Genomic DNA, 24,594 nt, shown 5'->3' with positions numbered 1-24,594 from the left:
GCGAGACTCCATCTCAAAAAAAAAAAAAAAAAATGGGGGCTTGGTGGCATATGCCTGTAATCCCAGCTACTCGGGAGACTGAGGCAGGAGAACTGCTTGAACCCATGAGGCAGAGGTTGCAGTGAGCTGAGATTATGTCACTGCACTCTAGCCTGGGTGACTGACAGAGTGAGACTCTGTCTCAAAAAAAATAAAAATAAAAAATCATGGACTAGCCCCTGCCTCCCCACCTACTCCTTGCCCATTTCCCCACTGTCTCAGTTTGGGCCAGAGCTGTCTCCAGCCCTGTGTCAATGTTCCCCTTGTCGGGAAGCCGAGGTGTCCCCTGTGAGCAGAACAATCAGAAAACTCAGGAACATACCACGTTTATTTCTTGTTGTCAAGCCAGAAATGAACCAAAAGAAGCACATCTCAGGTGAAGGAACAACTCCTTATTGCAGTCATAGCCCAGCTCTCCTGGGATCCGGGGAACGCCCTCTGTCCTCTCCCTCACTCCCTCCTGTTTAACTTGGGACTCTGAACTGGAACTCAACTCTTCCCCAAACATTTTTAAATCCAAAAAGACCAGCAGGGGGCGCCCTTTCCTCAGGGTCTGGCCCTGCAGGCGGGGCAGGTGAGGGCCTGAATACCCACACCCAGCTCTGGCAGGCCCCCTGCCTTCAACTTGGCACTTGTTCCAGTGCCCGGGGACCCCTCGTGCATGGAGCATCTGTGCCTCTATTTTGAAACGGCACCATCCAACCCAAAAAAACAACACAGGATCTCGCTAACCTGCGGGCAGGACTAACCCAGACTCAGCCCTCTGCAGGCTGATGCTAAATTCCTTAGTGCTTTGCTCTCCCCAGATGCATCCTCTCTTGGCAATGGGTAGGAGGCAGCTGGGGCAGCAGCTGCTCGAGAAAGGATCTGAGTGTGGCCCTGACATTCTCAATGGTGGAATCGCTGCAGCACATACTGGCGGGCAGCTGGGGAGGGCTCAGGGGATGAGAAGTACGGGTGGGCCAGGGCAGTCTTGGCTGTGATCCGCTGGCTGGGGTCATACTGCAGGAGTTGCTAGGAAGAAAGAAGGAAGAAGATGTGGTCTGGGTGCAGCCAGGGTGGGGTGAGAAATTCCCCTCCCAGGTCCCAGATCAAGGGCCTGGGCCCCAAATTGGCTGCCCTCAAACCCAGAACCGCACGAAGCCATGACCTCCCAGCTCTCCAGCCAGTTCTGGACACTCCTGGAATCTGGACAGTCCTAACGAGTCACCCAGGTCTCCTCAGGCCACTGAAGCTGAGTCACCCCCCTTCTCGGGGAGGGTCCCAGGTCCCAGCCTGCTTCTAGTCGGGAAGAGCACAGAACCCCACGTATCAGGAAGCAGGGGACTGAAGCTGTCCAGGGAGGAACACTGAGTGGGGGCTCAGGGACTGACACTCCAAGAGGCCAAACCTGTCCAGCCCTCTGCCCTAGAGTCCCTAAACCCAGACAGGATGTGGAAGGACCCCCTGTGGTGGAGTAGCCCAGCTGGAGGGCTCGGGGCCTTGGCTGGAGTCTGTGCCGTCCTGCTGCCATTGGGCGGGTACACAACACACAGAGACTTCTGGAGAGCTGGACACACAGCCTGAAGATGAAAATACTGACCCACCTTCCTCTCACTCAACACCAGATTAAGGAGAGAAATGTGGCTCCAAGACTTTGTGGGCAAGAATGGATGGTGGACGGGCGCAGTGGCTCACACCTGTGATCCCCCCAGCACTTTGAGAGGCCAAGGTAGGAGGATCGCTTGAGCCCAGGAGTTCGAGACCAGTCTGAGCAACATAGTGAGACCCCATTTCTACAAAAATAAAATTAGCTGGGCATGGTGGTGCACCCCTATAGTCTCAGCTACTCAGGAAGTTGAGGTGGGAGGATCAATTGAGCCCAGGAGTTCGAGACCAGCCTGGGCAACATGGTGAAATGCTGTCTCTACAAAAAAAATACAAAAGGTAGCCAGGCATAGTGGCGTGTACCTGTGGTCCCAGCTACTCAGGAGGCTGAGATGGGAGGATCGCTTGTGCCTGGGAGGTCAAGGCTGCAGTAAGTCATGGTCACACCACTGCACTCCAGCCTGAGTGACAGACTGAGACCCTGTCTCAAAAAAAAAAAAAAAAAAAAAAGAACAGACGGTTCTGCCAGAGACTTCCTGGGCAGTCCGGCCTGGGTCAGCTCAAGACACCAACAGGAGGGGTGAGTGAGAACTGTGGCATGGGCCCAGGCAGTAGGGAACAGCCTGTTCTGAAGACTGACCACTGTAGGAGTCACAGGGGAACAGCCAGGCAGTAGAACGAGAGGCCCCAGCCAGGCACAGTGGCTCATGCCTGTAATCCCACACTTTGGGAAGCTGAGGTGGGCACATCACCTGAGGAGTTCAAGACCAGTCTGGCCAACATGGTGAAACCCTGTCTCTACTAAAAAAAAAAAAAATACAAAAATTAGCTGGGCATGGTGGCAGGCACCTGTAGTCCCAGCTACTCGGGAGGCTGAGGCAGGAGAATGACTTGAACCCAGGAGGCAGAAGTTGCAGTGAGCTGAGATCACGCCATTGCACTCCAGCCCGGGCAACAAGAGCAAAACTCCATCTCAAAAAAAAGAAAAGAAAAGAAGGTATGGCCCCAGCCTGGGGAGGCATACAGCTTAGATGGAGCAGTAATGTCCACAAAGTAGAATAACCAAACACACAAGACAACTAGGGAAAAAGGGCGTGTAGCACAGCATAAAGACAGAGCTAACTCAATGAGTGCCACTTTCACAGGGAAGATAAATACTGCACTTATCCTGGGGGAGGCTTCCAGGTTGAACAATCAGTATACCCAAGCCAGTTGTGTACAAAGGTCAGGAAAGAGACCCTGGCCTTGGATTCAGAAAGTGCCAGGGTTATGTAAGAGGCTGGCTGATGAGGGGAAACTGTAGTCGGAGCAGTAGCTGGAGCCCACATGCACCTACCATGAGCAGGTCCCTGCCTTCTGGCTCCAGATTGGGCACAATCTCTTCCAGTCCCTTCCTGGTCCACTTAGGGAAGCTGCCCTTATAGTCAGGCAGCTGGGTGACCCCGGGCCATGTGTCTTCGCTGGGTGTCCCCAGCATACGAAAGATACGAAAGAGCTGGTCAATCTCAGAGTCACCAGGAAACAGGGCTTTTCGAGTCACCTGAAATGGGGAAGAAGAGAAGGTGTGGGGTCCGCCACTTTGTTATACAGAATCCAATACCAGATAAGTGGCCAGACCCAGGGAGAGGCCTGTCAAGATATCTTTCCCATGACTGTGCAAAGAATTCTGGCCTCTTTTGGAATAAGGCTACCTTCCTCAGTCCTTTAGCCAGTACCAAACACCTTTTTTTAAAAAATAGAGACGGAGTCTTGCTCTATCACCCAGGCTAGAGTGCAGTCCTGCGATCACAGCTCACTGCAGCCTCAACCACAGGCTCAAGCAATCCTCCTGCCTCAACCTCCCAAGTAGCTGGGACTACAAGCATGCACCACCACACCCAGCTAATTTTTGTAGTTTTTTAAGAGCTGGGGATTTGTTACGTTGCCCAGGCTGGTCTCAAACTCCTGGGCTCAAGCAATCCTCCCATCTCAGCCTCCCAAAGTGCTGGGATTACAGGCGTGAGCCATGTCCAGCCCCAAACACTCTTTAATCCGCCTCGAATGGGAGCATCAGTGGACCCCACCCAACCCCAGTAGGACCCTGCCTGTGGCACCCTGTGGCCATATGTGCCCCTCTCTCTACCATCTCTGCAAAGATGCAACCAATGCTCCAGATATCCACAGCTGTGGTATAGAACTTGCTGCCCAAGAGAATCTCGGGGGCGCGATACCACAGTGTCACCACCTGCAGGGCAAAGAAACAGCATCACTCAGGGTGGCTGAGTGCATGGGTGACACTCCTCCTGCTGCCCCTCTCTCCTCTTTGTCTCACAATACCTCATGGGTGTAGGTGCGCAGGGGCACCCCAAAGGCGCGAGCCAGGCCGAAGTCAGCCAGCTTGATGGCACCCAACTCATTGATGAGCAGGTTCTGGGGCTTCAGGTCTCGGTGGATGACCCGATGTGAGTGGCAGAAACTCACCCCCTGCAGCAGCTGGAAGAGGTAGCTCTGGAGAAACGAGCGCGAGGTGGAGCCAGCTGAGCGGAGGCGCTGCGTGGACAGGGATGGCAGGGATGGGGTGTCACCTCTCCTTCCCTGCCCTTCCTTCCCTACCTTGATGAGGTGCAGGGGGAGCTCTGAGCCTGGGGTGGAGTCCATGTACTTCTTCAGGTCCTGGCTGAGGAACTCAAACACCAGATAGAGCTTCCTCTCGTTGTGCACCACGTCCAGCAGTCTGGCAGGGAGATGGCAGTCAGGATGCTACCTTCGCCATCCCAGCTTCCCCACCTCAATCCCCAACTCACCGGACGATGTTGGGGTGCTTCAGTTCCTTGAGCAGCGAGATCTCCCTGATGGCAGTGCTTGGGACCCCCTCCATCTCCCTGCAAGAAACAAGGGCACAGCCGTGGGCAGAGACTTGGGCCAAGAAGGGCACTTCCAGCCAGGGGGATCGGCTTCTCCTTAACCCCACAGAATGACCAGGGCCCCAGCAATGGAGACCTGTGCTCCTTGGCACGTCATCCACCAAACTCCACAGTCAGGGCCCCGGCAAAGGCTGGTCAGAAGGCAGTGAGCTGGGGGGAGGACAGGTAAGGGCTGCTGGGCAGCACCCAGAGGAGTTAAATGTGGACTCCAGGAAAGAGGGAACGGATCAGGGAGCGTCCAGGTTGTGATGGCCCAGGGTGGGTAACTCAGGGGCCGTCCCAGCACTCACAAATCCAGTCTGATCTTCTTCAGGGCCACCAGCTGCCCTGTCTCCCTGTTCTTGGCCTTGTACACCACCCCATAGGTGCCCTCTCCGATCTTCTCTACCTTCTGGAACATATCCATGGCCACAGAGCTGCCTGGGAAACAGAAGGCACTGGGCAATTTGCACCCCACACCCAGCGCTCCCGTTGCTCCTCCAGCTTCCATGTGGCGCCCTGCCTAGCCCAGCCCAGCCCAGACTGCCCAGCTCCCAAGGCCCACGGCCTAGCCACCCCAACCCCAGCTCATCCTGCCTGGGAACCTGGCTGGGGGTCGGAGACCGCCCCTCGCCCAGCCCAGCCCGGACCCCAAGGGGGTCAGGGGCCCCCCTTCACCCAGCCCAGTTCAGCCAGGACCCCCAGGCTTCTCGCCCATGCCCGGCCTCGGAGGGCAGGGCCCACACTCTCCCACCCAGCCCCCTGCCCATCCCAGCCAGAACCCCCAGGAAGTCAGAGACCACCCCTCGCCCAGCCCAGCCCAACATGGACCCCCAGGCCTCTCACTTGTGCCAGGCCTTAGAGGGCAAGACCACCCTTTCCCACCCGGGTCACTGCCCAGCCCAGCCAGTCCCAGGCTCTGGGTACACATGGCGGCCAGGAAGGGCTGCCCAGGGGCCAGGGCCACTGGGGGCAGAGGTCAGGGGTCAGGAGGGTCTTAAAGCCACAGTCCTGTCTTAGGCTGCACGGTCAGGGCCCAGGGCCTCGGCCCAGCCCGTGTGACGACGCTCAGCCTCCTCTGAAGGCAGAGCCTGGCCAGGGGCAGACCCCTGCATCCTGGGCCCCCCACCCCAGTCCCTGGGCCCCTGGTGCCCTACCCTGAGGCCTCAGGCCCAGAATTCACCAGAAGCCCTGAGAGGCTGCTGCCCACAGCCTGGGTTGCAGCTCCCCCTCCTGGCCCCCGCTGGCGCTGCACCACGAGCACACTTCAAGAACACGCCCCCTGGGCCTTTATTCACCAGGACCTTCTGGAACCCTCCATGGCCCCACACCAAGCACAGCCCCGGCGCCCAAGCTCGGCCACCTGCAGTCTCCCGGGGTGGGGCTGTCGGATTTATGGCATGCTTTCTGGGCTCTCATTGCTGAGCCAATCCCAAAGTAGGGGAAGGGGCTGGATTCATCACCCGCCCCTCGGCTTTCGAGCTCCAGACAAGGCCGTCGCTGGGGAGGCGTCTGTGCTCTCCCGGGCTCCCGCAGCTCCAGAGGGTTTGGGCTCTGAAGCAGGTGAGGGTGTTGCTAGGCTGCTGTTTCCTACTGGCTGCCGCCCCGCTCCTGCTCGTACAGTCTCTGCTCCCGGATGGCTTGTTCCAGCAAGGGCAGGTTCATCCCCTCCACACAGGTCAGCACGCGCGCCTTCACCACGGAGCCTCTGTCTGCAAGACAAACACCGGGGCACGAACGGCGACTGAGCGGCGTGTCAACAACGTCCTCCAAGGTGCATTCCAGCTGTTCCCTCCACAGCTCAGTCCTGGGTTTTGGCAGCAAGTGATGTGGACAATAACAACGGCATATGGGGCAAAGGCAATTGAGTATTTGGGCCTAGAACTGTGGGCCTGTCATGCACAGTAGGCCCGTGTCTGGAACTTAGCAGGTGGCCAGAAAACCCCTCTGGACTGAGGGAAAGGCGCCCTTGGCACCTTGGGACACAATGTCATCAGGAACCAGGGGAAAAGAGACACCCATATTTTAAAAATCCAAGAGACTGAGCTCCCGGTAAGTTTGGCTTTATAGGAGCAGGTCATCCCACCCTGGACGAGGGGGGCTTCTAGCAGATGCGGTGGTGACCTGATACATAATGGAAAGGTTTGCCACTGTTCGGGTGGCACCAAACAGGAAAGACATCTCCAAGAGACTTTTTAAAATTTTTCTTTCTTTTGACAGGCGAACTGGCTCACACCTGTAATCTCAGCACTTTGGGAGGCCAAGGCATGTGGAACACTTGAGGTCAGGAGTTCAAGACCAGCCTGGCCAACATGATGAAACCCCATCTCTACTAAAAATACAAAAATTAGCCGCGTGTAGTGGTGCATGCCTGTAATCCCAGCTACTCGGAAGGCTGAGGCAGGAGAATTGCTTGAACCCAGGAGGTGGAGATTGCAGTGAGCCAAGATCACGCCACTGCACTCCAGCCTGGGCAACAGAGCAAGACTCCACCTAAAAAAAAATTTTTTTTTTGAGACAGGGTGTCGCTCTGTCACTTGGGCTGGAATGCAGTGGCTCAATCACGGCTCAATGTAGCCTCCACCTCCCAGGCTCAGGTGATCATCTCAGCTTCCTGAGGAGCTGGGACTACAGGGATGCACGACCACACCCGGCTAATTTTTGTATTTCTTGTAGAGATGGGGTCTCGCCATGTTGCCCAGGCTGGTTTCAAACTCCTGGGGTCAAGTGATCTGCCTGCCTCGGCCTCCCAACATGCATGGATTATAGGCGTGAGCCACTGTGCATTGCTGACATTTTTTTTTCTTTCTTTCTTTTTTCCCCAGTCATAGCCTGCAAGAGAAAAAAAAAAAAGTTAAAAAAATTTTTTGCACTCATGCTCTTTCTGCTCTCTGAGCACTTTAATAAATAGATTTCCGAGACGGGTGGATCACCTGAGGTCAGGAGTTCATGACCAGCTTGGCCAACATGGCAAAACCCCGTCTCTACTAAAAATACAAAAATTAGCCAGGTGTGGTAGCTGGCACCTGTAAACCCAGCTACTCGGGAGGCTGAGGCAGGAGAATCGCTTGAACCTGGGAGGCAGACGTTGCAGTGAGCCGAGATCAAGCCACTGCACTCCAGCCTGGGCAACAGAGTGAGACCCATCTCAAAATAAATAAATAAATAGATTCAGTGTTCTAGGCTATTACATTGTTTTCTTTTGACGCTGTTTGAGATAAAGGCTCTGCCTGCCCTTTCCTCTAGTCTAGGTCATTTATAGCACAGCCTGAGGGCAGAATTCAGGGTGTCATCCTGCCTAGCTGTCTATACAGGCTACCCTTAGGCAATGAACTCATTTGAAACATGAGGTTGCCTGTGTGTCTCAGCTTCTGTTAGCCCCAGTGCTGACACAGATCAGAGAGGAATCGGGGCGGGGCGCGGTGGCTCCCAACACTGTAATCCCAACACTGTAATCCCAACACTTTGGGAGGGCAAGACAAGCAGATCACTTGAGGCCAGGAGCTCAAGACCAGCCTGGCCAACAAGCGAAAACCCTGTCTCTACTAAAAATACAAAAGCTACCCAGGCCCGACTACTTGGGAGGCTGAGGCACGAGAATCACTTGAACCGGGGAGGTGGATGTTGCAGTGAGCCAAGATTGCGCCACTGCACTGCAGCCTGGGAAACAGAGTGAGACTCTGTCTCAAAAAAAAAAAAAAAGGAAAAAAAAGGAAAAAGGCCAGGTGCGGTGGCTCACGTCTGTAATCCCAGCACTCTGGGAGGCTGACGCAGGCGGATCACCTGAGGTCAGGAGCTGAAGACCAGCCTGGCCAACATGGTGAAACCCTGTCTCTACTAAAAAGACAAAAATTAGCTGGGTGTGGTGGCGGGCACCTGTAATCCCAGCTACTAGGGAGGCTGAGGCAGAATCGCTTGAACCCAGGAAGCAGAGGTTGCAGTAAGCAGAGATTGTGCCACTGTACTCCCAGCCTGGGTGACAGAGCGAGACTCCATCTCAGAAAAAAAAAAAAAAAAGATTAAGAACCTGGAGCAAAGAAGAAGGGCCTGGGTTATAAAAAGCAGTCAGAATGCAGTGGGGTGAGGCCTGGGAAGAGGAAGGGGTTATACGGAGCACAGATGTTCTTTTAGGAGGTTTGTCTGCAAAGGGAGGGAAGGTCATGGGCAGGTAGGTCAGACTGTAGTGTAGAAGATGACTTCTTGTCATTGAGACTATTATTTCCATATAGAGGAGGCTTGAATGCCTTATATGTGGAGAGGGAAGAACTGTGGTAACCCCTTAGGTAGGAGGGACCCCGCTTCCTCTTAGACTAGAGAAAGGAGCTAACGGTGGCCGTTTCAGTGTCTGATGGTAGGAGGAAGAACGGCTGCCTGTGGCCTCAATTCTAGCTGGGTCATAAAGCAATAAGCCGGGAGGGACAGGGGAGGAGAGGAGGTGGGTTCTTATGAGGCAGGGGAATTTCTGGACTAGCTGTGGTGGCGCCGGGGAGGGGGGTGTGGCCAGGACACAAGAAGGATTTCTAGGCAGAGCAGGGGAACGCCAGTGAGCCCCTGAAATCATTGAGCTCCGAATCCTTGGAGTTCTGTGATCTTTCTGCACTCAACAGTTGGCAGAACCAGGACGGTGGAGGCTGGGGTCTCGGGGCAGGAGTGAAGCTGCCAGGAAAGTGGCTGAAATGGTAGTGAGGCCCAACAGGGAAGAGAGGTGGGGGAGAAAGCCCAGGAGTCCCGAGTCCACAGGTCCTGATAGGGCAAGAGGGACGCAGCAGAAGTAGAAGGGAGAGTGGATGGCATGCAATTTCAGGAAAACAAGTCCAAGGTGCAGCAGCAGGCGTGGGAGGTGGAATTGGGGCAGAGGTGCACAGTGGTGGAACTGGTTGGCAGCAGGGAGACAGGGAGGGATGTGTGATGCTGACACACCCGAGGAGCCGGGGAAACTCCGGCCCTACTCCAGACTCTGTGGGTGTGTGGTTTGGGGAGAAAGGTTTGGGCAAGTCCCAGAGCCGTAAGGATGCTCGAAGAGGGAGGTGCACAGGGGACACACAGGAAGGTTTCCCTCCCTCCCTTTCTCTTCTCTCTTCTCTTTCTTTTCTTTTCTTTCTTTCTCTCTCTTTTTTTTTTTTTTTTTTTGACAGGGTCTCACTCTGTCACCCAGGCTGCGGTACAGTGGTACAGTCTCAGCTCACTGCAATCTCTGCCTCCCTGGCTCAAGTGATCCTCCCACCTCAGCCTCCCCAGTAGCTGGGACTACAGGCATGTGTGCAACAACACACCCTGCTAATTTTTGCATTTTTTGTAGAGATGGGGTTTCACCATGTTACCCAGGCTGGTTATTATTATTATTTTTTTTTGAGATGGAGTTTTGCTCTTGTCACCCAGGCTGGAGTGCAATGGTGTGATCTCAGCTCACTGCAACCTCCGCCTCCCAGTTTCAAGCGATTCTCCTGCCTTGGCCTCCTGAATAGCTGGGATTACAGGCATGTGCCAACCACGCTCAGCTAATTTCGTATTTTTTGTAGAGACAGGGTTTCACCATGTTGGTCAGGCCGGTCTCGAACTCCTGACCTCAAGTGATCCACCCACCTCGGCCTCCCAAAGTGCTGGGATTACAGGCGTGAGCCACCGCGCCCAGCCCAGGTTCAGTTTTTTTGGCAAGAACCCACCAGAGGTGTTGCTATGTGTGTCTTCCTCATGACTCACATCGGAGGTACCTGATGTTTGCCCTTCTGATTTTTATCATGTCGACATTGATCAGGCCAGCCTAGGCACTGCTGGCGGGTCCCTCCATCACAATGATCTCATCAAGATGTTTCCTAATGATTTTGGCCACTAGCGAGGACTGTTGCCTGGATTTTTTATTTTGTCAGGGCTTTTAAAATGAGGACTTTGAATTTACGGATTTCTCCTGCGTTCATTCGCTGTGACTCTTCTCTAAAGAACTTTCCAGGCCAGGCGCGGTAGCTCACGCTTGTAATCCCAACACTTTGGGAGGCCGAGGCAGGCAGATCACAAGGTCAAGAGATCGAGACCATCCTGGCCAACATGGTGAAACCCCCATCTCTACTAAAAATACAAAAATTAGCCGGGCGTGGTGGCGCATGCCTGTAGTCCCAGCTACTCGGGAGGCTGAGGCAGGAGAATTGCTTGAACCCGGGAGGCGGAGGTTGCAGTGAGCTGAGATCATGCCACTACACTCCAGCCTGGCGAGAGCGACACTCCGTCTCAAAAAAAAAAGAAGAACTTTCCTTCATGAACCATTTGGTTTCCACTACAGGCAATCCATACAGAAATGGCAGGATAGGGCCTGGTGCCAAGATCGTGCCACTGCACTCAGCCTGGAGAGCAGACCAAGACTCTGTCTCAAGACAAAAAAAAAAACAAAAAAAAAACAGCAGTAAGAATCAGAAGCAGGCAGGGCTACTCGGGAGGCTGAGACAGGAGAATCGCTTGATCCAGGGAGTTGGAGGTTGCAGTGGGCTGAGATCACGCCACTGCACTCCAGCCTGCTGACAGAGCAAGGCACTGTATAAAAAAAAAAAAAAAAAAAAAAACAACGGTGGCTCACGCCTGTAATCCCAGCACTTTGGGAGGCCAAGGAGGGTGGATCACAAGGTCAGGAGATCAAGACCATCCTGGCTAATACGGTGAAACCCCGTCTCTACTAAAAATACAAAAAATTAGCCAGGCGTGGTGGCAGGCGCCTATAGTCCCAGCTACTTGGGAGGCTGAGGCAGGAGAATGCCGTGAACCCAGGAGGCGGAGCTTGCAGTGAGCCGAGATCGCGCCACTGCACTCCAGCCTGAGCGACAGAGCAAGACTCCGTCTCAAAAAATAAAAAGGAATCAGAAGTACGGCTGAGTTTGGTGCTGCACACCTGTAATCCCAGCATTTTGGGAGGCCAAGGCAGGCAGATCCCTCATCCCAAAATAATGACACCTTGTCTCCACAGAAAATTTTAAAATTAGCCGGGTGTGGTGGTGCACGCCTGTGGTCCCAGCTACTCAGGAGGCTGAGGTGGGAGCCTCATGAGCCCAGGAGATGGAGGTTGCAGTGAGCTATGATCATACCACTGCACTCCAGCCTGGGTGACAGAGAGAGATCTTGTCTCAAAAAAACTAAAAAAAAAAAAAATTTTTAAGACTCAGATTAAGGGCTGACAGGCAAATTCAAAAAGATCTAAGCAAGCTGCCTCACATCAGGCCTGGTGTGTTGTAGGCCTTGAGAAATTAGTGGTTTCTCTCTCCTCGTTCCCCCTTCCCCATGGGGGACCATCTCTTCACTGTACCTGTCTTTTTTTTTTTTTTTTTTTTTTTGAGACGGAGTCTCACTCTGTCATCCAGGCTGGAGTGCAGTGGAATGATCTTGGCTCACTGCAACCTGTATCTCCCTGGTGCAAGTGATTCTCCTGCCTCAGTCTCCTGAGTAGCTGGGACTACAGGCACATGCCACCACGCCCAGCTAAGTTTTGTACTTTTAGTAGGGACAGGGTTTCGCCATGTTGGCTAGGCTGGTCTCGAACTCCTGACCAGCCACCCTGTCTTTGAGTTGGCACCATGAGGCCAGTCCACTCTGAGTTGAATCCTCAAGAGTGTTGAACTTGTGGGCTAATTTGGAAGAAACACTAACCCTGATGAGACATTGCTGTTGGGTCACGAGCCCATTTCTCACTGACTGCCCCGAAGACTGCCCCAGCTCATGCCCCAGGATGAGAAAGGGGGTCTGAGGCCGCAGCTCACCCTGCTGATGCTGGAGCTCCCCGAGGACGATGTACAGGGAGCCCACCTGGGCGTGGAAGGGCTCCACCAACTTGGTACAGACAAGAACCTGGTGCTGATCGGATCCGTGCTGAGCCATCAGTGTTACTCTGGACTGAATCATGTCATAGAGGCATAACCTGGAAGGCAGAAGAAATGCAATAATTTCCATCCATACGTAGAATGACCACCATGCTCAAAAGGTTTGCATGGCCAAGAAATCTATAGAAAAGTGTTCAGCCTCAGTCTCATCACAGAAATGCAAATTGCAGCAACAAACCAGAAAAAAATGTTTCAGTCTACATTGTAGAATGTGAAGGAATTCCTTTTAATTTTCATCTCCTTGCCTTTAATTTTCTTAATGGTATATTTTGATAAGCAGAAGCTTTTAATTTTGTTGATGATCAGTTTATTCATTTTTTTCTTTTTCTTTTTTTTTTTTTTTTTTGAGATGGAGTCTCGCTTTGTTGCCCAGGCTGGAGTGCAATGGAGCAATCTCGGCTCACTGCAACCTCCGCCTCCTGGGTTCAAGCAATTCTTGTGCCTCAGCCTCCCGAGTAGCTGGGATTACAGGTGCCTGCCACCAGACCTGGCTAATTTTTGTATTTTTAGTAGAGAAGGGGTTTTACCATATTGTCCAGGCTGGTCTCCAACTCCTGACCTCAAAGGATCCACCCACCTCAGCCTCCCAAAGTACTGGGATTACAGGCATGAGCCACCACACCTGATCATTTTTTTCTTTTATGACTTTTGCTTTCTATGTCTTGTCTAAGAAATCTTTTTCTTCCTTTCTTTTTTTTTTTTTTTTCTGTATCCCAGGCTGCAGCCTTGACCTTCCAGGCTGCTCAAGCAATCCTCCCATCTCAGCCTCCTGAGTAGCTGGGACTATAGGTACTTGCCATCATACGTGGCTAATATTTTAATTTTTTGTACAGACCTATAGGTACTTGCCATCACACGTGGCTAATATTTTAATTTTTTGTACAGACAGGGTTTTGCTATGTTGTCCACACTGGTCTCGAACTCCTGGGCTCACGTGATCCACCTGCCTCAGCCTCCCAAAGTGCTGGGATTACACTCATGAGCCACTGTGCCTGGCCATCTTTTCTTTTTCAATATGGGCTACAAATGCTATAAATAGAAAAAAAAAAAAAAAGAAATCTTTGCCTACTCAAGGTTGTAAAGATATTCTGCTGTTTACTTGAGACATTTCAGTTTTAGCTTGTAATCTATGACACAGTGTAAATTTTTTTTTGTATGTTGTGAAGTAAAGATCAAGATGTTTTCCCCTACCATAAGAATATCTAGCTGGGCATGGTGGCTCATGCTGGTAATCCCAGCACTTTGGGAGGCCAAGGCAGGTGGATCACTTGAGTCCAAGAGTTTGAGACCAACCTGGGCAACATGTTGAAACCCTGTCTCTACTAAAAATATAAAAAATTAGCCAGGCATGGTGGCATGCAGCTGTGGTCCCAGATACTTGGGAGGCCAAGACGGGAGGATCACTGGAGCCCAAGAGGCAGAGGCTGCAGTGAGCCGAGATCATACCACTGCACTCCAGTCTGGGCAACAGAGCAAGACTCCGTCTCAAAAAAAAAAAAAAATCTAGGTTGGGCATGGTGGCTCACATCTGTAATCCTAGCACTTTGGGAGGCCGAGGCAAGAGGATTGCTTGAGCCCAGGTGTTAGAGACCAGCCTGGGCAACACAGCGAGATGCCGTCTCTATAATTTTTTTTTTTTTTTAATTAGCCAGGTACAGTGGTGCACGCCTGTGGTCTCAGCTACTTGAGAGGCTGAGGGGTCAAGGCTGCTGTGAGCCATGATCATGTCACTTGCACTTCAGCCTGGACGACACAGTGTCAATATCCAGTAGTTCCACTTGTTGAAAGGACTATGCTTTCCCTACTGAATTATCTTGATGTCTTTATTGAAAATCAATAAAGCCAGGCATGGTGGCTCACGCCTGTAATCCCAGCACTTTGGGAGGCTGAGGCAGACAGATCACAAGGTCAAGAGATGGAGACCATCCTGGCCAACATGGTGAAATCCCGTCTCTACTTAAAAAAATACAAAAATTAGCTGGGTGTGGTGGTGCACGCCTGTAATCCCACCTACTTGGGAGGCTGAGACAGGAGAATCGCTTGAACCAGGGAGTTGGAGGTTGCAGTGAGCCAAGCTCACGCCACTGCACTCCAGCCTGGCGACAGAGCAAGACTCCATCTCAATTAAAAAAAACAAAAAAGGCCAGGTGCGGTGGCTCACATCTGTAATCCCAGCACTTTGGGAGGCCTAGGCAGGCAGATCACGAGGTCAGGAGATCGAGACCATCCTGGCTAACACGGTGAAACCTCGTCTCTACAAAAACAAAACAAAACAAAAATTAGCCGGGCGTGGTGGCAGCTGCCTGTAGTCCCAGCTACTTGGGAGGCTGAGGCAGGAGAATGGCGTGAACCCGGGAGGCAGAACTTGCAGTGAGCTGAGATCGTGCCACTGCACTCCAGCCTGGGCAACAGAGCAAGGCTCTGTCTCAAAAAAAGAAAAAAAGAAAAGAAAATCAATAAAGAATTGGCTAAGTAGGCCGGGCGTGGTGGCCCACGCCTGTAATCCCAGCACTTTGGGGGGCCGAGGCGGGTGGATTACAAGGTCAGGAGTTCGAGACCAGCCTGGCCAAGATGGTGAAACACTGTTTCTACTAAAAAATAAAAAAAATTAGCCGGGTGTGATGGCAGGTGCCTGTAATACCAGCTACTCGGGAGGCTGAGGCAGGAGAATCGCTTGAACCTGGCAGGCAGAGGTTGCAGTGAGTCGAGATTGCACCACTGCACTCCAGCCTGGTGACAGAATGAGACTCCGTCTCAAAAAAAAAAACAAAAGAATTGGCTAAGTAAATGATGCAATATCACCACAGTGAAACAAAATGGAACCATTCAAAATGATGATATAGATCTACATGTCTGAGATGGCACTAGGTCTACCATACACAGCTAAGTAAATAAATGCTACAATATAGTAATATAATAGGATCTCATCTAGGTTAAAATATTGCTTTCTTCTTCTTTTTTTCTTTCTTTTTTTTTTTTTTTTGAGGCAGGATCTCACTCTGTCACCCAGGATGGAGTACAGTGGTGCAGTCTCGGCTCACTGCAGCCTAGACCTCCCAGGTTCAGGTGATCCTCCCACTTCAGCCTCCCCAGTAGCTGGGGCTACAGGCGCACACTGCCATGCCTGGCTAATTTTTTGTATATTTTGTAGAGACAGGGTTTCACCATGTTGCCCAGGCTTGTCTCAAACTCCTGGACTCAAGCAATCCTCCCACCTCAGCCTCCCAAAGTGCTAGGATCACAGGTGTGAGCCTCCACACCCAGCCTTTAACTAGGTTAAAATACTTCTTTTTTTTTTTTTTTTTTTGAGGCCGAATTTCACTCTTGTCACCCAGGCTGGAGTGTAATGGCATGATCTCAGCTCACTGCCACCTCTGCCTCCCGGGTTCAAGCAATTCTCCTGCCTCAGCCTCCCGAATAGCTGGGATTACAGGCGCCTGCCACCATGCCTGGCTAATTTTTGTATTTTTTATAGAGACGGGGTTTCACCATGTTGGCCAGGCTGGTTTTGAACTTCTGACCTCAGGTGATCTGCCCACTTCGGCTTCCCAAAGTGTTGGCATTACAGGCGTGAACCACCACACCCAGGCTAGGTTAAAATACTACTTTCTTTTTTTTTTTTTCTTTTTTTTGAGATGGAGTCTCACCCTGTCCCCCAGGCTGGAGTGCAGTGGCGCAATCTCAGCTCACTGCAACCTCCACCTCCTACGTTTAAGCGATTCTCCTGCCTCAGCCTCCTGAGTAGCTGGGATTATAGGCACCTACCACCAAGCCCGGCTAATTTTTGTATTTTTAGTAGAGACAGGGTTTCGCCATTTTGGCCCGGCTAGTCTCAAACTCCTGACCTCAGGTGATCCGCCTGCCTCGGCCTCCCAAAGTGCTGGGATTACAGGCATGAGCCACCGCACCTGGCCTAGGTTAAAATACTTCTATACGTATGTACACATGTCTCTAAGATGGTCCCCTGTGATTCTCACCCCCGATATTTACATCCTTGTGCATCCCCTACGATGCTGAGTAAGGCTGACCTGTGTAATCAGTAGGATACTGCAGAAATGACTGAGACTGACTCTGGAAGCTAAGTCATGAAAGACACTGTGGTTTTCACCCTGCTCTTTCTCTTGGTCACTGCTTCTGGCAGAAACTGCTGTGTTATGAGGACCCTCACACAGAACTACAGAGAAATCCACATTGTCTGGAACTGAGTTATCTTGCCAAGAGCCAGCACTAATTTGCCAAACGTGAACAAGCCATCTTGGAAGTAGAGGTCCTGGCCCCAGTCAAGCCTCCAGATAACTGCAGCCCTGGCCAACATCTGGATGCCACTCCCATGAGCGACCCTGAGCCAGATCCAAACAGTTAAACCACTCCCAAATTCCTGACCCACAGTAACTATGAGACAATAATTATTTTAAATTTGGGGGAGGCTGGGCACAGTGGCTTACGCCTGTAATCCCAGCACTTTGGGAGGCTGAGTCAGGAGGATCACTTGAGCCCAGGAGTTAGACACCAGCCTTGAGAATATAGGGATACCCTGTCTCTACAAAAAACTAAAATTGTGTGTGTGGGTAATATGTTACATAGCAATATATAACTGATATATAACTGACAGAGTATATATGTATATACGTATATTGGGTGTCTCCATACCCACCCACATATACAAACACATACATATGGAAAAGCACGAGGATAATCACCAAAGGTTAGCAGTGGTTGTCTGGGTAATGGGATTATGGGTGACTTTTCCTTCCTCTCTACACCTTTATGGACTATCTACACTTTTTACAATGAATATTAATTTTTTCAATATATATATGTATATATATTTATTATTATTATTTTTTGAGACAGAGTTTTGCTCTTGTTGCCCAGGCTGGAGTGCAATGGCGCGATCTCGGCTCGCTACAACCTCCACCTTCCAGGTTCAAGCAATTCTCCTGCCTCAGCCTCTCGATTAGCTGGGATTATAGGCATGCGCCATCACGCCCAGCTAATTTTGTATTTTTAGTAGAGACAGGGTTTCTCCATGTTGGTCAGGCTGGTGTCAAACTCCCAACCTCAGGTGATCCACCCACCTCGGCCTCCCAAAGTGCTGTGATTACAGGCATGAGCCACCGCGCCCAGCAACTAATTTTTTTTTTTTTAGTATTTTAACATAATTAGACAAAGTTATAAAAATCTTTTCTAATTATGTTTTTTTGGAGGTAGAGAAAGACATTTAACATATCATCACCCCCACCAGTGAAAAAAATAACCGTTCTCACCTGCCAAATGTTCTCAGTGTGCTCCCATCAGGAACTTGGCCTGCACTAACCTCCCAGGGGAGGTAATAGGTCCCAGGTTTAGGCAGCATCATGGGCTCCTGTAACCAAATAGTTGAGAGGGATTTTGAAGATTCCTGATAAACCGGATAGACTACAAAACAGAGATTAGCAGATATATGAGACCAACAGCATCTTGAAGACTAATTCCAGTAGGCAGTGTTTTAAAATTAAAAAAAAATTTTTTTTGGGGGGAGGGATAGCATTAGGAGATATACCTAATGTAAATGACGAGTTAATGGGTGCAGCACACCAACATGGCACATGTATACATATGTAACAAACCTGCACGTTGTGCACATGGACCCTAGAACTTAAAGTATAATAAAAAATATATATATATAAAAAAAGAAAAAAATTTTTTTGATATAATATGCATTCATGTATTAAAAAAAAAAAAAAGAAAAAAAAACATGGCCGGGTACAGTGGCTCATGCCTATAATCCCAGCACTTTGGGAGGCTGAGGCGGGCGGATCACCTGAGTCAGGAGTTCAAGACCAGCCTGACCAACATGGAGAAACGCTGTCTCTACTAAAAATACAAAATTAGCCAGGCATGGTGGCGCATGCCTGTAATCCCAGCTACTTGGGAGGCTGAGGCAGGAGAATAGCTTGAACCCAGGAGGTGGAAGTTTCAGTGAGCCAAGTCATGCCATTGCACTCCAGCCAGGGCAATAAGAGCGAGACTCCGTCTCAAAAAACAAAGCAAAACAAACAAACAAAAAACAAACATAGACCAGCCTTGACAACATAGTGAGACTTCATCTCTATGAAAAAATTAAAACATTAGGCCAGGCACAGTGGCTCATGCCTGTAATCCCAGCTCTTTCGGAGGCCAAGCCAGGTGGATCCCTTGAGACTAGGAATTCGGGACCAGTCTGGGCAACATGGCAACACCCCATCTCCACAAAAAAAATACAAAAATTGGCCAGGTGTGGTGTCTCTCACCTGTAGTCCCAGCAACTTAGGAGGCTGAGGCAGGAGGATCACTTCACCACAGGAGGGTGAAGCTGCAGTGAGCTATGATCACACCACTACACTGTAGCCTCGGCAATAGAGTAAGACCCTGTCTCAAAATAATAATAAACCAAAACAATATTTAAAAAGCTATGTGTGGCCCAGAATGGTGGCTCACACCTGTAATCCCAGTGCTTTTTAGTAGAGATGGGGTTTCACCATGTTTGTCAGCCTGGTCTCGAACTCTTGACCTCAGATGATCTACCCACCTTGGCCTCCCAAAGTGCTGGGATTACAGGCGTGAGCCACCGCGCCTTGCCGAATTTGACTCTCTTCATCAACACGTTTCTCTTGCACCCTCTCAGGCACATAGTGCCAGGAAGAACTGTTCTGTTTGTCAGCAAGAGACAGAGACTGCCTGTGGCTATGGTGCAGATAACGTGGTGAAAGGTCCTGATCACAGCTGGCAAGTGAGACTCATGCTGGTAGCTCTGGGGCAGTACCACTGAACTCTGTTCCTTGACAGGAACAGACTGTGACTCTGGACTGGGCTTTGCTTACCTGCTAGAAGCTACAAATGCTTCAAAACAATCAGAACAAGGTTGGGTGCAGTGGCTCATGCCTATAATCCCAGCACTTGAGGAGGCTGAGGCGGGCAGATCACTTGAGCTCAGGAGTTTGAGGGCAACCTCGTCTCTACTAAAAATATAAAAATTATCCGGGTGTGGTCGTGCATGCCTGTAATCCCAGCTACTTGGGAGGATGAGATGGGAGGATCGCTTGAGTCTGGGAGATCGAGGCTGCAGTGAGCTATGATTGCACCATTGCACTCCAGCCTGGGTGACAGAGTGAGACGCTGTCCACAAAAACAAAATTAAATTTAAAAAAATGAAAAAGCAGAACAAGAGACAGTGCACAGATTTGGAAAGCCGACCATTATTTCTTCAGAACAAGGAACACATTGTACAGCCCATAATGGCCAACAATGAGCAAAAAGATCTCCTCCTCAGAGTCATAGTTTGATAGAGAACTAAGATGTCCTTTGCAAAAATTGTATCAGTGAGAGAATTAGGACGGGGGGGAGAGCTGATCTAGCCAGTCCCCCTCTTGCCTTTGGCCTCTAAGCTGCCCTTAATTATTCCTGGATTTGGGCCAAGCTAACTTTGGGAGACATTTAGTTTACAGTTTAAATGAAAATAGCCCTTCCCTAAAACGCAGCCACCTTTGTAAAGCTAATGAGAAACCACCAGGCTAGGAGCACAGAGAAGCCCGAACTCTGCTAAGATTGCCAGCCATTATTCCAGGGGTCACAAGCTAGGCAACTTCCCCAGTTACTCCTGCAGATAACATCACTATTGCAGAACCTAAGATTGGCCTTTGGAGATATCTTTTCAGGTTTTTTGCATGTCTGACACCAACAACTCCACATGGACCCCACCCACCACTCCTGCGGCCCCCCTCAGAGGTGACTCAGCCTGCAGGAGGACCATTTGCCACACCCCTAAGGTTGCACCCCCAACCAATCAGCAGCAAGCACCCATTGCCTAGCTGCCACCACCCCTTCCCCGAAACTACATTTAAATAATGTCTAATCTCTGAGCCTTCCAGAAGATTGACTAATAATACCAACTCCCACGTGGTGTGGCCAGCCTTGTGTCAATTAGTCTTTCTTGACTGTAATGCCATGCTCTCCATGAAATGATTTCGTTTGTGCTGTGGGAACCCATCAGGTGGTTATAGAGGTGGCACAGGCTATGAAAACACTGGTTGTCTAAAACAGGGGGAGATAACAATTACGAAGGGCTAGTGTACACGAGTGTGTGCTCACTAACATGAGGGGACTAAAGGAGTGTCCCCACTAGATGTTCCTGTTTTTCTGGTGGATCTGGAGGAAAAGAGGTGGGGAGGATGCTGGGGTTGCTATGCAGTTCTCACCGAGGGAGGAATTTGCTGGTATAATGATTATACATTTTTCTTTCTTTCTTTCTTTTTTGAGATGGAGTCTCGCTCTGTCTGCCAGGCTGGAGTGCAGTGGCGGGATCTCGGCTCACTGTAACCACTGCCTCCCGGGTTCAAGCGATTTTCCTGCCTCAGCCTCCTGAGTAGCTGGGACTACAGGCGCGTGCCACCATGCCCGGCTAATTTTTGTATTTTTAGTAGAGACGGGGTTTCACCATGTTGGCCAGGCTGGTCATGAACCTCTGACCTCAGGTGATCCACCCACCTCGGCCTCCCAGAGTGTTGGGACTACAGGCGTGAGACACCTCACCGGGCCTCTTTCTTTTTTCTTTCTTTCTTTCTTTTTGAGCCAAGGCAGGCAGATCACTTGAGGTCAGGAGTTCGAGACTAGCCTGGCCAATGTGGTGACACCCCGTCTCTCCTAAAAATACAAAAATTAGCCAGGCATGATGGCGGGTGCCTGTAATCCCAGCTACAGGGAAGGCTAAGGCAGCAGAATTGCTTGAACCCGGGAGGCAGAGGCTGCAGTGAGCCGAGATCATGCCACTGCACTCCAGCCTGGGCGACAGAGTGAGACTCTGCCTGAAAAAATAATAAATAAATAAATAAATAAATAAATAAAACTATGATCAATGCTTGAGCCTAAGAGTTTGAGGCTGCAGTGAACTATGGTTGCGCCACTGCATTCTAGTCTGGGTGACAGAGCAAGGCCTTGTCTCAAACAAAACAAAACAAAGCAAAACTATGATCAAATACATGTGTATGCCTTTTCTCCTATTAATCACTTGTGTGGTATTCCTGCCAAAAATGCATCATCTGAACCTAATCATGAAGAAATATCAGACAAATCCGAATTAAGGGACATTCTACTGTAGGTGCCAAGGGGCCCTCTGAAGTTTAGCTGCAAAAAATCAACTTACAAAAGGCAGAGTAATAGTCAAAAATGTGTACAAATTTATGTAACATGTACATATGGAAGCCTTCAGAAGGAAGACCCAAAGATACAGGGGAAATTGTACATTTTTATGCAAATGATTGAACATAAAAGGTATGATCTAATGCTGATAGACTGAGTGGGGAGGCCCAGCAAGGCCTGTCTGTCTAGATTCTTCTTGGCCTCTTGGAACAGGCATTCCTTCCTTCTGGGTGTGGGGCAGGACCCTCTCTGGAATGGAGTCTTATGGCCTACAGTCAAACAAGCTAGGTCAGATAATTTCTTTTTGGCCAGTTTTTACACCAAAAGAAGGAGGGAAAGTTAAGAGTAATATATTTAGGGTTTTTTTTTTGTTTTTTGAGACGGAGTCTCACTCTGTCGCCCAGGCTGGAATGCAGTGGTGCAATCTTGGCTCACTGCAACCTCTGCCTCCCCGGTTCAAGCGATTCTCCTACCTCAGACTCCCGAGTAGCCGGGACTACTGGCATATGGCACCTTGCTCGGCTTTTTTTGTATTTTTAGTAGAGACGGGGTTTCACTGTGTTAGCCAGGATGGTCTCGATCTCCTGACCTCGCGATCCACCCGCCTTGGCCTCCTAAAGTGCCAGGATTATAGGCGTGAGCCACCGCACCCAGCTTATATTTAGGGTTTTATGGCTGGCTTTGGGGGTAAAGGACTCTGTTTTCTATGACCTGCCTTGGGGAAGAAGATTCTAACTTCTCTGGCTAGGCTCGGGGGAGAATGGGCCTGAGGGAGAGGAGGACAGAAGGTAAAAAAAAAAAAAAAAAAAAAAAAAACTTGCTTTGTGGGTTGCTTCTGAGGCCTTCATTTTGGGGTATTGTTTTCTGAGACCCAACACTACAAAACAATGGGCTTATACACTTCACAAGTGTTAATGTCAGCCAGCCAGGCGCAGTGGCTCATGCCTGTAATCTCAGCACTTTGGAAGGCTGAGGCGAGCGGATCACATGAAGCCAGGAGTTGGAGACCAGCCTGGTCAACATAGTGAAACCCTGCCTCTAATAAAGACACAAAAATTAGCCAAGTGTGGTAGTACATTCCTGTAGTCCCAGCTACTCTGGAGGCTGAGGCATGAGAATCATTTGAACCCAGGAGGCGGAGGTTGCAGTGAGCTGAAATCATGCAACTGCACTCCAGCCTGGGTGACAGAGGAAGACATCATCTCAAAAGAAAAAAAAAAAAAAAGCATTAAAGTCACAGAAGAAAAGTTCTTTGTTCTATTCTTGTAATTCTCGTGTAAATTTGAAATTATTTCAAAATAAAAACTCACCAAATTTAGCTCTTCATCTAAGTCTTTTCTATTCAATGCTAAGTACACCCATTATCATTGTTACATTAAGAGCAATTGGTTTCCTAGAATATTAGAACTAGAAGGTCAGCTGTCAAGCAGCCATTTGTTCACTCCACAAAGATTTCCTGAGCACCTTTAGCGGGGCAGGCACTGTGCCAGGTACAGAGAATAAACTAGACACCCTCTCTGCTGTTGAAGGGGTCTGAGATCAGCAGCTTAATAAGACAAATGAGGATCCTGAGGTCCTAGGGGTTAAGAGTGTGTATTATAGTTCTATTATTCAAATTATGAATGTTATGCATCTCTCCTAGTTTTACTTCTGAGAAAACTAAAGTCATAGTATTACACAGACTACAGACAGGCTAGGCGCAGCGGCTCATGCCTGTAATCCCAGCGCTTTGGGAGGCCGAGGCAGGTGGATCAAGAGGTCAGGAATTCGAGACCAGCCTGGCCAACATGGCAAAATCCTGTCTCTACTAAAAATACAAAAATTAGCTGGGTGTGGTGGCGAGCCCCTATAATCCCAGCTACTCAGGAGGCTGAGATAGGAGAATCGCTTGAACCCAGGGGGTGGAGGCTGCAATGAGCTGAGATCATACCACCACACTGCAGCCTGGGCGACAGAGCGAGACTCCGTCTCAAGAAAAAAAAAAAAAAAAATGACTAGAGATGATTCAACAAATCCCTGAATCTCCCTTGTCTACAATCCCACTGGGCAGAACTGTTTTTGTTTTTTGTTTTTTTTCTGTAGAGACAGGGTCTCACTATGTTGCCCAGGATGGAGTGCAATGTCACCATCTTGGCTCACCGCAACCTCCACCTCCACCTCCGGGGCTCAAGCCACCATCCCATCTCAGCCTTCAGAGTAGCTGGGACTACAGGCGCATGCCACTACACCCAGCTAATTTTTTGGTATTTTTTGTAGGGATGGGGTTTTGCCATGTTGCCCAGGCTGGTCTTGAACTCCTGGGCTCAAGTGATACGCCCGCCTCGTCCTCCCAAAGTGCTGGGATTCCAGGCGTGAGCCACCGCGCCCGGCCCTACACTAGGTTTTAACAGTAAGTGTGCATTTCCCACTTTGATGACGATGATGGCGAAAGCAAAGAAGTCTGGATTCCAAGACCTCTAGTAACTGCCAGGTTGGGGGAGAAAATGTCTGGTTTCCCAGACAGAAGGCTTAGAGCAGCACCGCCCGCTTGGTTTCATTCTAAATTCGCGTCCACCCCTTGAACAGCGCTCACAATCCCACACCCAGGGCCCCGGAACCCACGCCTCTGCCAGTAAAGACGCCATTATCTTAACAAAAGGTAACTGGAGCCTCTCCCCAAAGAGACTGGTTCCCGTCCCATTCTTCTCCAATCCGGGTGGATTTGGCAAAAGCCCAAGTGACCCTCCCTAGCAATTCCGCAAAGCCCCATCTCCCGCCCCAGACTCCAGAGTCTCCGGACCACTCTCATTTCGGAGAGGCCTAGGGGCACGGACCCGGAAGCGTGACGGAAGCCGCGGGGTAAGAGGGGGGCAAGTGCAGGCGCAATCCCTCTTCAGCCTCGTTGTCCCGCCCCCTTCCCAAGGCCCCAGCCAACCTGTTCTAGGCGTCGCCCGGTCCTCGGATTTCTTCTTTCCGCCCCGCGTGGTCACGTGACGGGGGAGGGGCGGGATACAAAAAGTGCTTTATTTTCCCACTCTCCGGACGCCCAGCAGGGCAATTTCTTGACCTTCGGAGCCCCTTTCCCGAGGATCCGC

General features: G+C 50.5%; 2 protein-coding genes across 3 annotated transcripts; both read right to left on the bottom strand.

Annotated features, from left to right (window-relative positions):
• Positions 1–349: 349 nt before the first annotated feature.
• Positions 350–5,788, bottom strand: CDK3 (cyclin dependent kinase 3). Of its 2 annotated transcripts, XM_008965813.4 has the most exons (8): positions 5,666–5,788; positions 4,820–4,949; positions 4,410–4,487; positions 4,219–4,339; positions 3,943–4,113; positions 3,749–3,850; positions 2,963–3,166; positions 350–1,053 (listed from the first exon to the last, which is right to left on the bottom strand). In XM_008965813.4, exons 2-8 carry the CDS (start codon positions 4,933–4,935, stop codon positions 928–930), a joined length of 918 nt encoding a protein of 305 aa, XP_008964061.1. In that variant the 5' UTR covers positions 4,936–4,949; positions 5,666–5,788; the 3' UTR covers positions 350–927. The 2 variants fall into 2 exon arrangements, with proteins under 2 accessions (XP_008964061.1, XP_063455487.1); XM_063599417.1 differs by lacking the exon at positions 5,666–5,788 and having other exon boundaries at positions 4,820–5,624.
• TEN1 (TEN1 subunit of CST complex) lies at positions 5,775–24,576 on the bottom strand. The gene is made up of 4 exons (XM_008965816.5): positions 24,435–24,576; positions 17,632–17,729; positions 12,245–12,402; positions 5,775–6,220 (listed from the first exon to the last, which is right to left on the bottom strand). Exons 2-4 carry the CDS (start codon positions 17,721–17,723, stop codon positions 6,099–6,101), a joined length of 372 nt encoding a protein of 123 aa, XP_008964064.2. The 5' UTR covers positions 17,724–17,729; positions 24,435–24,576; the 3' UTR covers positions 5,775–6,098.
• Between the last annotated feature and the right edge of the window lie 18 nt (positions 24,577–24,594).

This window comes from Pan paniscus, chromosome 19, assembly GCF_029289425.2.
Source record: "Pan paniscus chromosome 19, NHGRI_mPanPan1-v2.0_pri, whole genome shotgun sequence".
Classification (NCBI taxonomy): Eukaryota; Metazoa; Chordata; class Mammalia; order Primates; family Hominidae; genus Pan; species Pan paniscus.
Note: the sequence above shows the minus strand (reverse complement) of the source record. Positions and strands in the feature narration are given on the sequence as shown.